This window comes from Cyprinus carpio, chromosome A20 (assembly GCF_018340385.1).
Source record: "Cyprinus carpio isolate SPL01 chromosome A20, ASM1834038v1, whole genome shotgun sequence".
Lineage (NCBI taxonomy): Eukaryota > Metazoa > Chordata > Actinopteri > Cypriniformes > Cyprinidae > Cyprinus > Cyprinus carpio.
This window is the reverse complement of record NC_056591.1, coordinates 21,222,915-21,241,343: the sequence shown is the minus strand read 5'-3', so window position 1 is coordinate 21,241,343 and position 18,429 is coordinate 21,222,915. Positions and strand designations below refer to the sequence as shown.

General features: G+C 34.1%; 1 protein-coding gene across 4 annotated transcripts in view; it reads right to left on the bottom strand.

The window, feature by feature from the left end:
• The window catches only part of LOC109052302 (cilia- and flagella-associated protein 251-like), a 20,299-nt gene extending 1,870 nt beyond the window's left edge, over positions 1–18,429 (bottom strand). Inside the window, exons 1-7 of one of the 4 annotated variants that reach the window (XM_042778125.1) lie at positions 18,091–18,429; positions 14,469–14,678; positions 13,569–13,607; positions 10,145–10,198; positions 7,428–7,559; positions 3,158–3,184; positions 1,140–1,163 (exon numbers count right to left, since the gene is read on the bottom strand). In XM_042778125.1, the coding sequence (XP_042634059.1) occupies positions 1,140–1,163; positions 3,158–3,184; positions 7,428–7,559; positions 10,145–10,198; positions 13,569–13,607; positions 14,469–14,678; positions 18,091–18,106 (502 nt within the window). In that variant the 5' untranslated portion in view covers positions 18,107–18,429. Of the gene's footprint in view, positions 1–1,139; positions 1,167–3,157; positions 3,185–7,427; positions 7,560–10,144; positions 10,199–13,568; positions 13,608–14,468; positions 14,679–18,090 lie in introns of all 4 variants that reach the window. The other 3 variants (XM_042778126.1, XM_042778127.1, XM_042778128.1) reach the window with 3 other exon arrangements.

Below are 18,429 nucleotides of genomic sequence, written 5' to 3'. Positions count from 1 at the left end.
CTAGTGAATGGAAGATTTCTTTTCTGTTTGGGATGATGACGTTTAATGTTCCTGACAACTTCTGTAGTCCCATTCAGCCAGTGGTTAACGACTGCCTTTTTCAAGACAAGTAAAAGCTTTAAGAATCACATGGGGGTATTACTGATGTGTTTTACGTCATAGAATAAAACGTTAAAATATCTTGAGCTTGTGTTATCCACAGACCTTACAGTATGTCAGGCATTTTAACAAAAATCCATTTAGAAAACCAACTGACTTCGGGATGATGGAACTGGAAGGGCTAAAATGCTAATTGGTTTCCAGGTTTCAGTCTACAAAAGTACATAATCTGTGGTTATTTAAAAAATATGTCCCGCCCTAATTTCCTCTTTCCACACAGGAAGGAAAACAGCAGTCTTTACCAATATCACTGCATCTTTAGAAGGTTCTTTGAACATTTTACAATAACATGCATTGTAAAGGGGCAGTTCACAGCATCTGCAGGGCATATAGCATCCTCTTAGAACAATAATTACAATATATCATACTCCTCCAGTGACACTGCCTATATGTCTTATGAGTGCACAGCTAATTTCCTGGTCTCTTAGGTGTCCCTGTGTCAGCAATTATGGACTGTTCTTTTAAAGCAAAACTGGGCCACACAAATTTATGAAGCTTGCAGAGTCCCCTTAAGTCTTAATATGACAAATGATGGAAAATGTGTCACCCGTATAATTGAATACAGACGTATATATGTGAGACTACTTTTATTCACAAACATTTGCATTAGCTGAAACTGATAATGGTGTTTAGATGCTTTCTGCATTAGCTTTACCATTTAGAGACGGCTTAATGATCATTTCATGAAGATGTTAATGGACAAATACATGCAGCTTTATGGAACACTGATTAGCATGGGGAGCACAATTAGGGTGTGTGAAAACAAAGGAAAATGATTATGAATGGCACTGAATGTAACAACGCAATCAATGACTGCTTAGTGCCCATTCTCCACAAAATACTCTAATGCTTGCCCTCCTAATGCAACTGTAATATAAATGTGTTAATTACAGACTCAAGCAAACTGTTATCTGTTATGCTGATGGTTTATGTGTTCTCTAATGAATGCAATCTCATCAAGCGCTCATCAAGACACAAACCTTTTTTCCTCGGTGGCAAGAATTCTCCTAGAGGAGAGAGACACAGAACATAAGAAAAACTGATTAAGTTAGTTGGTTAATGTGCACGGTACAAAAAGTCAGAGATGCTCAATCCAGGGCCTGCGAGCCAAAGTTGGCCTGTGGCGAACTGTGATTTGGCCCCCCATGCCATATCACAAGAGGAGGGGAAAATAATAGGACATTTTTTGTTAATTTATTTATTTTTGTTTTTTATTCTTTTCGTTTTAACAAAATGTGAAAAAATTAAATTAAATTAAAAATAGTTTTAAAACAGTTTTAATTCTTATTTTTTATATAATACATTTTATTAATATAGTTACATAATGCAGAATTATTATATATAATTATATAATGCAGGATATAATGCAGAATTTACTTTTGGCCCACAGGCCTCAATTAAGTTTTTGCTTTTTTTTTTCAATTAAATTTTTGGGCCCTTCATAAAGTATAGTGTAAAATTGTTGTCACATTTCTTTGTTATTATACCATTGAGACATACTTTAAAACATGATACTAACTTAATTAATAATGTAATTAAATGAAATTAATAGCCATGTAATTAAAGGGATAGTTCGCCAAAAAATTAACATTCTTCCATCCCGGTTTAAAGGAGTTTTGTAAGTTTTATCTTATTTTTATTGTTTTGTATTATTACTAATACTTCATATTATTATAAGTACTATTTTATTTTATTTAATTTTTTTTGTGTATGTGCTGCCGTCTTTGAAGTCTCCCTGGAAGAAGAGAATGAGATGTCTCAATGGGATTCTCCTGGCTAAATAAAGGATAAATAAATAAATAAATTTACCATTTTCATTCCAAATCCCTATGATATTATTATTATTATTATTATTATTATTATTATTATTATTATTATTATTATTATTATTATTATTATTATTATTATTATTTTATTTATTTATTTTTTGTAAATCACAAAAGGAGATGTAGGACAGGATATTCATGAATACAAAGAAAGTTAATGCTGACCACAGGCTGTCAAGCTCCATAAACAACAAAAAAGGACCATGAAAGTATCAAAAATGTATTGTGCCATATCTTCCTCTCCTTCTCTCATATAAAATTTTGTGCAATTTAAATATGCACATATTTCAATCTGGCATGTCAACGTCTGTAACAGAGGAGAAAATTATTAATAATTAGCAGAATTTCAGTCTGTTCCCCAGTGCCTTTTCAGCCCCTGGCCACCATTCACTTTGCATTGTATGGTAAAGAGTGGTGCCAGCATTCTGCAAATATCTTCTTTCCTATTTGACAGAAGGACATTTTTTTTTACAAGGGTTCGGAGCTACATGAGGACGAGTTAATGATGATAAACAATATCTTTAAGATCTTTAAAAGTTAATGTACACTGCTTTGTGAGAACACAATTTAATGTTCTGGTACATTTTGTGAGGCTTTAATTTGAATGTGATACTCCAAATCCAGCAAAAATTATTAAAAAAAAAATTATACAAAAAGTAAAAAACTTTTTTAACAGCCTGACAAAATAGTCACCCTCCCAGACAACTCATGATTGCTCTTCAAATATTGCCCCTAATACTTTCTCATTTTTTTGTCCATTTATTTAGTTCAGCAGTAATGTATCAAATTTTAAAATGTCTGTCTGAATATCCTTATTTATGCCAAACACCACTTGACACCCTATAAGTGCTATCATGCTCAACTTTAAATGGAGAATAAATGCTTTAGAAAACCATGAAGAAGGATGTACTCACAAGGACATTTATAGTGGCCATGTTTAAAAAAATATTATATGTATAAAAGATGTGCAGAAGGCTATGGACACTATCCTACCCTTACACATATGACTAGATTATTCATCTCAAGTTAGTATACCTAGGATTTTTTTCTTTTTTTTTATGTTTAAAATGTTTTTAATGTTGGAAAAATTACAAAAGTGCACTTTTAAAATGATGGATTTCTTATTTGTGTAGGCTATATGATCAATGTGAAGCACAGAGTTTGATACTAACCTTTTTTCCTCATAAAATGACGCTCACCTAAATTGGTAGAAGAGGAAGGAATACAGAAGACAGTGTTAGAGAAGAACCTACAAAATAGATCTTTTGAAACATTGATAAGGGTTGAATAAATTATAAATGTGGATCAGAGAGGGGAAAAGCATTTTATTCCACAGCATTTTATTCCTATAGCCTTGAAAGTCTTCTTTAAAATAAAAAAGTGCATGACAACACCAGCACACACACACACACACACACACACACACACACACACACACACACACACACACACACACACACACACACACACACACACACACACACACACCACACACACACACACACACACACACACACACACACACACACACACACACACACACACACACACACACACACACACACACACACACACACACACACAGTGTTTTTTGCAATCTTTGTCTTTCACACTTACACCTTTGATTTGCATGCAGATAACAGGTTTAAATCTAAATTATTGTGAAGCTACCTTTATGCATTTACATGTGTACAATTAAAATGATTAATTAATCAGCTTGTTTGTCTGGCCAGTGATTTGATCTGGCGAGCCTGTTTTACTCCAGTCTGGTACAGAAAAACATCTGTCAGTGTTCATATGAAGAAAAAACCATGGTGATTTTATAAAGGGTTGAGTAATATTTTTCATGATTTATATTATATTTCTAATTTATAGAAATGATTATGAAATTGTGTTACATTTTGGATATCTGTGCTATGTTCATAAATTCCCATTACTGTATATGTATAGGCTAGTACTATCAAATCTAGTAAATCAGGTTGTGCACCATTCACAATTGACACTGAAATGCCACCTACAGTATATGGAAATGTATATTGTTTTGAATTGATAATGTGAACATTTAATTTTCCAGAATGCATCATTTAAATTGCAATTCAGTGAATTCCTCTTCCTGTCATTCTGATTCAACTTATTGTGTGGATTGAACAATTAAATTCAAATTCCAACTTTTGAATTGGAAGGAAGCCAGTTATTTAAAGGGGTTCTATTATGCTCGTTTACAAAGTCTTGATTTTGTTTTGGGGGTGTACTAGAACAGGCTCTCCTACTAGATTGTCGAAAAACATTATTTTTCACATATTTTACATTATTACAACACCTCTCTCCCCAGTCTGGCATGAACGGCTAAAATAGTTCCTGTATCAAATGAAGGCATGCCTTCTGAAATATGAAATGTATGTTCAATATTATTAAATGACAAGGATTTGTTTGTAACTCTATAGGGTGTATCTCACAATAAAATATGCAAGAGGCCAATTCATCAAGTAGGAGTTTAAAAGCTGTAATTTTTAATTTCAGGCAGCTTAGCATGTCATGTTCAGTGATTGTTTAGTTAATTATATGGTTGATCAAGCTAGTATTATACATACACACGTATATAAATGTAAATATAAATATGTGTATTAAGAGTTGACTTTCAGCTCATGAGTTGGAACTTGAAACTGACCACACCCACAAGATGTTGAACCAGAACAATTTATTGATAAATCATTGTCTGAAAAATATTTTACCTCACAATATTTAAGTAATCTTGTCCTATTTCTGTCAGCTTTTTGGAATCAAAACCAGCGAATCACACGAATCATTCAAATCACACTTTCGAAACGGTTCTCATCAATGAATCGTTAAGAGGATTTAATAAACGATCTGAATCGGTTCATGATTCAAAGTGAATCATTTAGTTCACTCACGTACTAAAGTGTCTGGAGCAGCTTCTTCTGCCTCAAGCAGGGAATAGGCCTACTAAAGTGCACAGGGAGCCAAAATAATGTAATATTAAGCGTATAATCCACTGAAACAAAACATCCTATCGTTTGCAGCGATTTAAAAGACTTTGTTTTGTTCAACACCTGCACGAATATTATTCAAGTTTCAAAACAGTTGCCTACCAGCACACTGCTATCTGACACATGGCTGTCTGGGTATTAAAGAAGCAATGAAACGCTACTGGTAATGCATTCTGGGAAACTATGCATTTGTTATATATAAATAACCTACATATATGTGTATAATATGTCTGTGTGTACATAGTGTTGTTATAAGTTTGTATGGGCAACTTTGCATTCTTTTTTAGTTTTGTTTTGCTGAGAATATGATATATATTAAAGATGCTGTTGGTATGTGAGGTATGTGGTCAATTTGAAAAGCATTTATTGATAACTGGAGCTACTGAAGCAACGTGGCAGTCAATCCACATGCATTTATTTTTAATGAGTACCTCAAGGTGACTTTTATGAGGAAACTTAGTCAAGCGTGTTATTGGTTCAACAATCTTGGCAATGTCACTATTGTGTCTCTTTGCTTTGAACTCTCTTTATGAATGTTTCTGAAAATTTCACTGTTCATATGTGTACTTCATTTGTTCTCTGACAACTCCATAAACATTTATTTCTGCTGTATTTCGACTAGGAAGATTCTTATGCTTGTGCTCTAATGTTACTAAATGTAGTAATGTAAATCATGTAGCTCTTTATATTTGTGTACTTATCAGTCTTGAGGCGATGTGGGGGGTTATTAAATGATTACAGTTCTGTGGTCACTGGTACTTAGCCAGAAAGTAAATGTCATTAAAATGTAGATTGATTACTTCATAGGTTTTATTTATCTTTGGAGATTTTGATTGAAGATTAAGACTTATATTTGCCTATATTAGAAGTGTCAGTTTTAATGGCAGCTTTGTTTGCTATTCTACAAGTCTACTGGGTGCTTTGGATAGTCTTGTAACAGATGTGAAATTTTTTCAAGATCATGTAAGTCAATTGAAAATTAACTCCACCAACCTAAACTTGATAGAAAATCAGGATTAAAAAGTAGAGGAGATAGAGCACCTAATGAACATTGCTTATGACCTCTCTAAGTGTATCTGTGGTTGAAGACAGGGCCATATGAGCTGCCCTCAGTGAGACCACAATGACCCATTAGCTTCCAGAATTAAAGAGGGGAGATTAAAATGTCTCACATTGTTTTGCTTCTTAAGTAGGCTTTTTTTTTTTTTTTTTCTGAGATTCATTGTTCTCCCCTTGTGAAAATGTCTTTTTATTCCAAGGTCTATTGAAGGACTCATTTTTTATTTACCAGAAATAATACATAATTTCTTCTCTTGCACTACACTGAGAAAAACAATTTTCTTAATCAGTATTGTTGTCTTGTTTTCAGGTTTAAAAAAAAAAAAAAAAAAAAAAAAAAAAAACTTGTACTTGAGGGGCCAAAAACTTATTTTCAGAGAATGAAATTATCATCATCATCATCATCATCATCAATTTTTTTTGAAAGATTTGCTTAAAATGACAATTATGTGAGAAAATAGATTAGATAGTCTTATTTTATTAATTTTACTCTTATCATTTTGTTTAATTAAATTTTTTTCCCCTGAAAATAGATAACAATCTTGATCAGTAACATTGTTTATATTTATCTTTATTCAAACTGCAGAACAAAATATATATATATATATTTATATATATATAATGTTATCTTTTCTCTATATGTACTATCCTAGTACTTCAATGAAATTCTGTAAAGTAGCATTACTGATGTCATCCCCTTTGGATCAATTGCTAATGCTTGCATTCTTATCCGTGAGTTTATGAATGTATCTCCTTAATGAATAAACATAAAAAAAATTTTTAAATCAATTTTACCTAGTATAGTATGTGTGAGTCTTTGTGAATCAAACATTGAATAACTATATTATCAAAAGAAACCAAGAAGATCTGATGTGAGAGATTAATGACAGAGATATGATACTGTTTTGTTTATTTTTATTGTTTTGTGGAATCACACGTGGCACACACAGTTAGGGTTGACAGTTCCTTGTCCTCTTTCTCAAAACTCTTCAAAGAAGTGTAAAGCTGTAAAACAGTAACCCATCCTTTAATATTTCTTAGTTATGAAACACATCATCTAGAATTTTCTAGCTGATCTTGTGATATGTCAGAATATAGATTGCTTGGAATAAAATATTGCCACAAAAAAATTATCTATGATATTCTTTAATTCCTTTGGGAAGCCATTTAAAGCAGGTTTTTTTCTGTAGAAGGGGGAAAACGTGACCATAAAAGCCAGCTCAGGTTTCTAATAAGACCTATTAGAACACATGGCTCGTCAGATCAAACCGCTGTGGGTTAGTCTGTGGTTTCTGAGATGCTGTTGATATTACAGTAAACACTTTGTTATGGAATCGTGCTGCTAATGTTGAATGAAGGCTACAAGTTAATATACCTTCCTCCTCCTCCTCTTCCGGTGCTAGCAAATTAGTCATAAAAGTCAAGGTTGATGTTATCCAATCGGTAGTGTCATCCATGGCTTCACTCACCGCCTTCATGGGATCAGGGCTGATGTGCTGAATACCTCCTAAGAGCATGTTTTAGACAGGGCATCTTAAAACACGTGTTTACATATGCTCAACATGCGTTCACTCACAGCCGTTTAAACCAGCTCTAATAATACAAAATACACTATATGGCCAAAAGTATGTGAAGACTGAACTCTTTAACCATTTGTGGTTTCAAAATCATAGACATTCAGTTTGTTCACTTGTTGCTGTTGTTGTTTAAATTTATTCTATAATAATGTGGTCATGTTTTAACAGTAACCAAGTGCATAGATTGTAGCATTTTATATACATACATTTACATACCTCTTGCAGAATATGCAAAATGTTCATAATTTTAACAAAATAAGATGGATCATGAAAATTGACTATTTTTATGTGTTGTGTTAGTTGTTCATGAGTCCCTTGTTTGTCCTGAACAGTTCAACTGCCTGTTGCTCTTCAGAAAAATCCTCCAATCCTCTGCACATTCTTTGGTTTTCAAGCATATTTGACCGCTTTCCAGCAGTGACTAGATCTTGAAATCCATCTTTTCAAACTGAGGGCAATTGAGGGACTCATACATAAGAATTACAAAAGGTCAAACCATTTACTGATGCTCAAGAAGGCAACACGATGCATTAAAAGTCCGGGGGGTGATTCTCTCAATTGTCCTCAGTTTGAAAAGATGGATCTCAAAATCATGCAGTCACTGCTGAAAAGGGGTCAAATATGCAGAAAATGGTGGAAAACCAAAGAATGTGCAGGAGCTGGAGGATTTTTCAGAAGAACAACAACAGACAGTTGAACTGCTCAGGGCGAACAACTAACACAAAACATAAAAACAGTTGTGGATCATCCAGGAAATGACACACAGTATTAAGATTCAAGGGTATGTAGACTTTTGAATGGGGTCATCTTTATAAATTCAGTTTAATTTTTTCTTGTGGAGTATATTAACATCTGTTATGTGAAATAGCTTATTAAAGACAGAACTAAATAAAAAATAACATGCGATTTTCATGATCCCTCTTATTTAAAAATTATGAACATTTTGCTTATTCTGCCACGGGTATGTAAACTTATGTGCGCAACTGTATATATTTGTGTTTTTGTTTGTTTTTGTGTGTGTGTGTGTGTGTGTGTGTATAGTATAATTTTTAATGATAGTGTAAAAAGCTATTATTTGATTTCAGAGACAAGTTATCTTTATATTATAATTCTTCTTATAATATAAAATATTTTAGGAACAAAGTTCTTTGTTGAGATTAGATCATCATTTCAGGAGTCCTTGCTATCAGAAAGTCTGAAAGTCCTGATTTAAACAAATTGCTTGACTCTGTGCTTTATTATATGCTATTTTAGTAGTTTTCTAGCTGCAATCGCCAAAAAATTTTATTAGAAGCAGTTGTTCATATACTTTTGGCTGTGTGCTGCTTTTATTTTCAGATTATCAGTGTGCTATAGTTCCTGAATGACATCTTCACTAAGACAAACTAATGACTGCAGTGGAAAATTCAGCACTGAAAAGGGCTGAACATCCACAGAAAACAGGCTAGGCGTATGTTTGCATATGCAGATACAAATATAAATGCCAAGTCAGGAAAACATGTTTTCATTTAGGGAGATTTTTAGGGTTTTTTTAGGACATTTAGGGTTTTCCTGCTTTCCACTGCTCTTTGACAGGAATACTCATATTTCACACATCATCATGGAGTGCCTGTCTGGCTGCAGTTATCAGCAGGCGAACAGCGTGACCCGAGTCAAAGCCATTTTACCAGAAGCCATTATGCAGGGGTGATGTGACAGCATGCACACAGTCCAGACTCCTCAGACCTCCATTATAGCCTCTAAACATCCTCATGTTTACTACCGCTGTTAGAATAAATTAGTATTTGATTATACAATATTCTGGCAGCCAGCTATTTGTAGCCATTATAAAATTCACGAGAATGTGTTAAAATCAGCTTGTGAAGTTACATTAGATGTGCAGTATAGATATTTTAGTTTCAAAATGTTGTAAATCTAAAAAGCCTATTAGGTTGATATTCCTTAATCATAATTCATTATGTTAGTTGTTGAAGTTTGTTATATCTTTATTATATTATATTATATTATATTATATTATATTATATTATATTATATTATATTATATTATATTATATTATATTATATTATATTATATTATATTATTTTATATTATATTATATGAATTTATATTATATTTTAAAAAAAAAAAAATCAACAATTAAATGGGTTTTTAAATACCTGTCTTCCATTGACCAGGTAAACAGAGATCACACCACTGATTGCAATGTTTTTCTGTGGAATCGGCATGTGAATAACTTATTTTCTCCAAATTAAATTGGGAAAGGAGTCAATATTTTATCACATTTATAGATCTACAAAAACATTCACCTTGACATTGTAAAGGGGGTTATTTCTCTTAAGAATGCTGCTTGAAGATGTCGTTCAGGATGACTGAATTAACTTTACAGTTATTTTTTTTTTTCTAGTCACATTTTTAATACCTTACAATGACCTTGGTTTAGTCATTTAAATAACAACTTCAATTTATTTGCCTACCAAGACCACTGCTGTATTTATAAGATATAATATGGCTTGCCTCTAAGACTGCCTGCTTCCTTTAATGTTTTCCTGACACGGTGTGGCTGAGGTCCTGTAAGGATGAGAGACACAGAAGCAGAGGTGTGGGATAACACACACACAAGGTTATGTACACACACACTCTCATTGGGTCGTCCTCACTGAACACACTCAAAACTCTAGGCAGGATAATCAGGGTAATGTAGCCACCATTATAAATAAAACACAATCACACTTATGGCACAAAATCACAGGAAAGGTGTGAAAAGAGACATATCATCTTTATCCATGTCACAGTGATTACAATAACGTGAGTGAAAATGAAAACGCAAACATTAACATTTTGCACAAGAAATTAACAGGTGCAAGAGGCAGGATACATATGTGAATGTGTTACGTAAGTCACTGAATTATATGGTCTCTCTCTCTCTTTTTTTTTAGAGCATTTACTGGTTCATAGCAAATTAAATTGTCACACTCTCTTTTTTCTCACATCTACTTCCGGCTGCATTGAAATTCAAGGCTCATTATGTAATTGTGACATCTCCTTTACCTAGAAATGCTAATGCAATACTGATGAATTCAGTGACATTTGTTTGATTAACTTTTTAACCTATTTTATGGAAATTTAGTATTGCCCTCTAAGCGCCCGCACTCAAAACTGACAACATTTTACATTTTTGGGTGCTTGAGTGTGACGTGTAAACTCACAGGAAAGGAAAATTACAAATTAGATTTCTTTAATATCTCTAGACAGCAATAACAATACAATGAGAGCAAATGAAAACTTTTGCTTATGTCTTCTGCTTCTCAAATGTTTCTGTTAAGAGGAAGACCCTATAATCTCACATGTGACCCCTCTAGATTTCTCAGTTGTGTCTCAAGCTGATCAGATTTGCCAAGATACCAAAGTCTGCAATAAAAAAGAAGACCAATAATCTAACATGCTTTATAACCCCAATAGTTATGTGTTTTTTTAATTATCCTACAGAGAAAAAAATTTAGATAAAGTTGATATCTATAACAGATAATTCCAATAAATCTCCAGAGCTATAAAAGATATCTGAACCATGGACAGTTTTCTCTGGGCAATGGTGCTGAACCATTGAAGTCAATATAAGAGACAAAAAGCCATACAGATGAATGCTTAAGTAAAGATACAGGGAGCTCAAACCGAATGAATGCCTTGATGTTTTAAACATATCTTGAGGACAAAGTGCAGAGAGTTCAGAGCACAAATGTGCTGGTTTCAATCTGATCTATGATATAGGAATATGCCTGATCTTTGTATCAATGCAGAAATCATTTTCTTAATCTGTATTCTTTCTTTGTTTCTGTTTCTTTCTTTCTTTGTTTCTTTCTTTTGCCGTATACATGAAATATTTTTTTCTAGTATAAGATAAGCATGCATATATATATATATACCCCTCTGGCAATTTTTTTTAAATCTCACTGAATTTTGTTATGAAAAATAATAGAAAATAATTTTTATCAAGAAAATTATTATTATTATTTATTTATACTTATTATTATTATTATTATTATTATTATTACTGTATGTGTAAAAAAATGACATGAATAGCTTCTTCCACCAATTATTATTATTATTATTATTATTATAAGTTTGTTACCAGCCATTTGTGTATTAAGTTTGTTACCAGCCATTTGTGTATTATACCATGTGTTTGTTTACACAGAGTGTTGATTTTTAATGGCTTATTGTACATAATTTCCTATTATCTGTGGCAGTGTCAGTTTAATACTGATATGTCTTTTACCTTAAAAAAAAAAATTATTGTCATCACAATATTCTTGCCATTCAATGAAATTGAAGTACATGTTCTCTTATGAATGTTTTTGTTTTATAGTTTTGCAGACCGGTGGCTCTCAACTGGTGGGACTTCTGGTGCAAATTAGACAGCTAGCAAAGTTAAGACAAGTGAATTGTTTGTTTTTATGGATATTTCTGATTACTTTTGTAGGATTGACAGGTTTAGTACTGTGTTGGGTCTTCATGTACATTATAAAATTTGGGTTCTGAAGCATAACCAGTTGAGAACCACCCTTATAGACCACCTGAAGACAAATGGTAAAGACTCTGTAAATGCAAGGCTTTGTTAAGACGGGCCAAAGTGCCAACTTCCAGCCCATGATTCCACATCACGTAGCCCATTTCTCCAGGCTTAGCTGTTCTTTGAGAGGGAAATTAAAATATATATTCCTTCTCCTGAAAAGAACGTGATAAATCTGCAACATAGAATACTTCATTAATATTCTACAGGTGAAATATCATTGTTTTGCTCAATGCATTTAATGAAAAAAGAATTAAATCATTCTGCATGGCAAAGAGGTGTTGCCGTTCAAAACCACACAGTTAATAAATGAAGTCACGCTTCAGTGCTTTCAAAGCATAGTTATCGATGTTAGAGTAAAATTAATTGATTGAAGTGAATAATTTGAGGCTTATTGAAAGCAATATTGCAAAGTAGACGTCAACACATGGATGTTGAATATCATGGGGTGGAAGGGAGCAATTGGCACAAAGCTTATTGATGTCATGCGGGCTCAAATAAAATGATGGTTTAAAGTCTCTGAAATGATATACAGTGCACTTTTTTAATTAAAAAGTTCAGTATATTTTTGCTTTGAGAATTTCAGATTCTTGTTAACATCGTTGCAGCATGTGCATGATTTTTTGGAGCCATTTTGCGCTTCGAATCAAAATGGTGTTCATTCCCTTTATGTTATTGTATTTCTGATGAAATCACTGCCGCAAGCATTTTGATGATGCCATACTGTTTTATACCCCTCATAAAAGCCCATATGAAATGAGGTCTGAATTTATGATGTTTGTGATAAACTTAGCCTACATATTTTTAAATATAGGCTAATGAGTAAGAAGATTTATTTGTCTCTTGAGCTGAAATTAGTTTCATGTTGCATTTCAATGCACAGCAACATTTGGAACTACAAATTCATTTGAAAAAAAAAGTATAATATTGGAAACATTATTATTATTATTTTACAGATACATTATTTTGCAATTTGAACACTCTTGTCCATTCTGGTGACACACCTTTTTCCCTCCTTATTTTAATATCAATAGGAGATTTGTTTTTTTATGTAGATGATTGAAGTAAATGTAGAACATGTTCAGAACCCGATCTGAAACAAAAAGCACTGTGCAATCTGCTTTCAAAGTGAACTTAGTCCCACAATTCATTTTGCCATTAGACGAAGTCAAAAGTGTAGTGTCACACTGAATGGAATGCATGGCAGTCTGAAAGTGATGTTGTGTTCATGACATGGTTCAGTAAATTTGCATGTCCGAGCAAATGTTTGAGATGAGAGTGACAGTTGCTCCCTGTTTGCATGCAGGAAAACACACAAACGCACACACAAAAACTGGCATTAGCACTGTACTGCAGGCAGAGAGTCTTTACCAGGTGGTAAACAGGGGTCGTCACAGTATAATGTATGGGCTTTTTATTGAGTGGCAACAGGATGAAGCATGGTGATGGACAGGATGGAAAAAGGAGCGAAAATTATTAGAAATAAGTAAATGTAAATGTGACACCTAATGTGGGGCGGTGCAATCATGCAGTGAACCACATAACATGAAAGTCTAATATTTCCTTTCTGAAATACTTTCAAAAATGGGTTAATGTGTTTGTGTTCTAGAGCTTGTGATGGAATGAATTGTGAATGAGATATGATCTCAAAGACAGTAATAAATCCATCTAAACAATGACAATTTTATTAAATTGTTGAAGGAGTTCAAAATTGTCATTTTGAAATTACTGAATCACACTGAGGAGCAAATGGCTTAAACTTCAAGCAATTCAGGACCAAAAACAGTCGTTGTATCATCATCTTTTCGTCAACAGTGGATTCTAATGTATCATCAGGTGGTAATACAAAGTAAAACTGTGTCCTACAAGGACTTTTCTCTGACTCCATGTGAATGCAGTGGTGGCTGATAGCAGCCTGGCCAACAGAATACCCTATCTATCCTTGTCACTGTCAATGCTATCAGGAACCAGTCAATATCCCTCCCTCCTGCTCTTAGAAGCCTCACAAGTTTGCCCTGTGGCACTGCTGATAAACTTCCAGCAAGAAAACAAGCTTGGTGCTTTATCACATCGTAAAGACTCATCCACAAATCCAATTACTCCTCATCTGAGTCATGTTTTACTTTAAGCCGAGAGTTAATAAATAATATAAAGACCCCAATCAGGTAAAAATGGACTGCTGCGCCCAAGCTACAATCTCTTCAGGGACAACTGTACCAAAATAACTCCCCATCGAAGGGAATTAAACCAAGATAAGAGAGATGGACTTACCTTCAAGACCCTTGCTGTCAATAAGGTCAAACATAATGACGGCCACGGTCGACCAGGTTACAACGAGAGCCAGCACGAGAATCCAGGCCACGGGGGAGCTGAACGTGGTGTATAGGTCGTCAGTTAAGGTGCGTTTGGATGTACGTGTGGGATGTGCGCTCACGTCATTCTTGGTCTCGACTATGGTAGTCATGGTGGTGGAGACTCGCGCTGTTGAGACAGATTGAGATTTGGAAATGTATAAATGCAAACAAGACAGGTACAAAACATGTTAAACCTTAACAAACCAATCTACATGATTTCAAACAGGTTCAAGCTGTTTATTTATGGTTAATATCTTGTCCAGTTTCATACAGTAGAAGTCACAGGTGGAGTTGACATCTTAGTTGTGTTAGAGCTTAGATGGTTAGAGTGTGAACCAATATCAAACCAGGTACAATGAACAATTTAAATGAATAATTCACCATAAAATAGAAATTATGTCAGTTCCTCTATACGTTTTGGCTTTATTTGATCAAAATAGTCATCATACAAAGTGATTGTGTCACTTCAGAGGACCTACAATATACAGCTCATGGGTTAATTTCATAATATCTTTGATACTATTTAAACTGAACTGAGCTGCATGATGACATCACTGAATGCAATAATGAACTGCCTTTAACTGTCATTTTGCATTATTGACACACTGTTTTCCTAATTAATGTTGTTCAGTTACTTTGACGCAATCTTTTTTGTTTAAAGCGCTATATAAATAAAGGTGACTTGACTTGACTTGACTTTGTCCTCCTTGGAGTTTGAAAGTTTTGGGCCTGATTGACTTTAATAATAGTGACAAAAACAGATGAAAATGTTCAAAATATCTATTTTGTGTTCCAGAAAAGAACGAAAGTCATACAAGTTTGAAACGAAATGAGGGTGAGTAAATGCTGAGAAATGTTTGTGAACTACTCAAATGATTCAGATGATTGGCTACTCTTAACTCCCATCTGACATGTTGTTGCTCCCAGAAATAAGGTATCTGCTGGTAATAGTTTACAAAGAGTTTATTTTGTCTGTGTAGAGCATCTACAGACAAAATGAAGAGTATTTGGTCTGTACACTCTAAACAGCGAGTAATTTATGTTTTATAAATGAGCCGCAGTGGCTGCAACTTCAATTTCGACAGTGTTTTGCTCTAATTTCTTGTACTTTTTAACACATGGGATGGAAATGATGCCTTGTTTTTTAATATTTTTGGCAATAATATGAATTTTTTTTTTTTTACATACATTTTTGTATGGAAGCAGCTTTTGATGCTCAGTGCTATTCAAAAAATCTGTCTATTGTATGCACATTACATTGGAAGTTGTCTAGTTCTGTCACGTTGCTCACTCTTAGTGCAGACAGGACATAAGAGTTATAAAGAAAAAGACAGCTAGACAGCAGATGAATGTTTGCTTTTTATCTTTATCAGTGCATTGCCTGGCAGAGAGATTGAATGGAACTTGTTGTCTGTAGATGGGTCACACATCTGCAATAGCAATGTTTCATTATTAAAACATCTCCAAGGCCACTAGAGGAATGCTGGCGATGTGTCATCTGTTGCTCGGAGCCCCTTTAAAAGCCTCTTTTCTAAATTGATATAAATTCTTGCGGCAGCAAGAGAGCCCAAAAACACGGCACATGTAGCCTTTATAATATGAGCTGCTACGTTTACTAGACCCCTTTATTAATCTTTGCCAATATTGTTGACTTAAGTCATTGTAAATGATTGATTCTTGCACAAACCGTTTTGATTGTGTTTACAGAAATGTATTTGTGGATGATCCATTGTGAATCTGAGGCAAGATCATGGCAGTGGTTCTTATTTATTTTTGCCCTTTTGCTCAGAGAATCACTGTTTTCTGCTACCTCTACTCTAGGCTCATAGATAATGATGTGAAGTGTTAGCTAAGAACACCTGCTCTTCACATGTTCCCTGTTGTCAAATTTGGGATTAGACTTCCAATCCAAATGCTGACTCAAGAATCTTTCTGTAGACACCATATGCTTAGCTTCATCTGGTTTGGAGTTTTGCTGCATCTTTCTGTGTGTTATCATGACTTTGCCCTTGCAGATTGTCTACAAGCTTCAGTATCTGATCATACAGAAACATAAGATCACAGATAGTGTACACAGAAGGCTTAGGAGAAATATTTCCATGGCAACACGGTGCGTAAATGCCACTTCAACTCTTGCTGTGTTGTAAACACGAAAGTAGTGGAAAGTGGCACAAGAAATTACATTTTTCTCATTGCTTATTTTAATATAAGACCCTGCCCTCCTCAGATCTGTGTATGGATATCCATGGCAACTAATCCCAGGTGAGAGCCGTTGAGACAATGAAGTCAGTAAAAAAAAAAAAACACTCTGCAACGCTATTCCCTCAAGTGTCACTTTAAATATGATTTATTCAGGCTGATCTGAGAGACCTTTCACAGTTTAATCAGAATATCAAATTCACTTTAAAGTCTTTGCAACATTAAGCCATTTCACGCAAGACTGGGGCTCATTTGTGCAGGCCTTTGACGTCAGTAATTGGCTTTTTTGGAAACTCTATCTCAAGTCACTGATAATGACTTTAAAAAGGTTTCAAACTTTTTATACACATTTCTTTTTTTTGGTTTGGGAACTGTCAGGGCTTCCGTGTGTTGGGAAAACCTTTGAGAATACCACACTTCTAAATCTAGGAGTTAAATGACATCAACTATCAATGAAAATGTTCTGCAGATACGCTGAACCCTTCGGCATTCAATGGGGGCTGAAGCTTTTCAGGAGCTACAAAAGTTGTTCACATGACTTACTGTAACTTTATTCCAAGTTTTCAAAAAGCATATGATAACTTTGTGAAACAGACTTAAATGTAAGTTGTCGGTCACTGATAATCTTGACATCTGCCATTCTTGAGAGAAATAGTGATAGTTGATTTGTATATGAATCATTCTTTTGAATCAAATCTTTTCAGTGAGTGATTTATTCATGATTTAAGCTAGTCCAAATCTTAAACCAAAACCATTGACTCAGTGATCTTGTTGAAGTGATTTTAAAAGAATGTACAAGTTGCATTGATCCCTTTTATGGTGCATTTGTGTCCTTTTTGAAGCTTTCATTGTAATTGCATGGAAAAACTAGTAACTAGTCTTTGTAATTTCTCCTTTGGTTTTCCACAGAAGAAAAAAAGTCATATGGTTTAGGAACAGCATGAGGGTACGTAAATTACTTAATGAACTGTTTGAAATTTAAATTAATTAAAATTTTTGGGTCAACTATTCCTTTAAATATATTTCCTCTCTAGCTGATTGAACTGTATTTCAGTTGATAACGCTACATCAGAGGCCTGCTTCAAAGGACTACAGATTCCCATAGAGCCATATGATATGGTGTATTTTTAGCTGCTTTCAACCAAAAATTCCCCTGCAAAGCAGATGGTTGCTGTCTAAGAGACCATTAACTTGACTAAGTGACTAAGTTAACTTAAAGTGCTCGGCTGTATGCTGTGAGTAGCACAATTTACATTACATATACTAACATTTATTTGACTTACACCACCTTATTGTTAAATGCACTTAGAAATGTAACTGGAAAATGAAGCTGACAGTACCTTCCATCTCTCTCATGTACTAACAGGCTGAAAGCACAATCTCAAGAGTCAATTCCCCGGTCCGGAATAGTTTTCCAATCAAAAGCACCACAATGTATTTCTGTGCCTTTCCTATTAGAGTCCCAATAAAACTTGCGCTTGTGCCAGGGCCCCCTACAAGGAAGCAAAAAAAAAAAAAAAAAAAAAGACGACTGTTGCTTAAAGTGGCATAGGAAAAAGAACTATACACTTCAAGCTGGGGACCAAGTTCCAGCAGGAAGGGAAAAAACAAGGCTAGGCTGTCAAAAGAGCAAATCAAGCCCTAGGTTGTCCTTATGTTTGTTACCAGCCCATGATGTG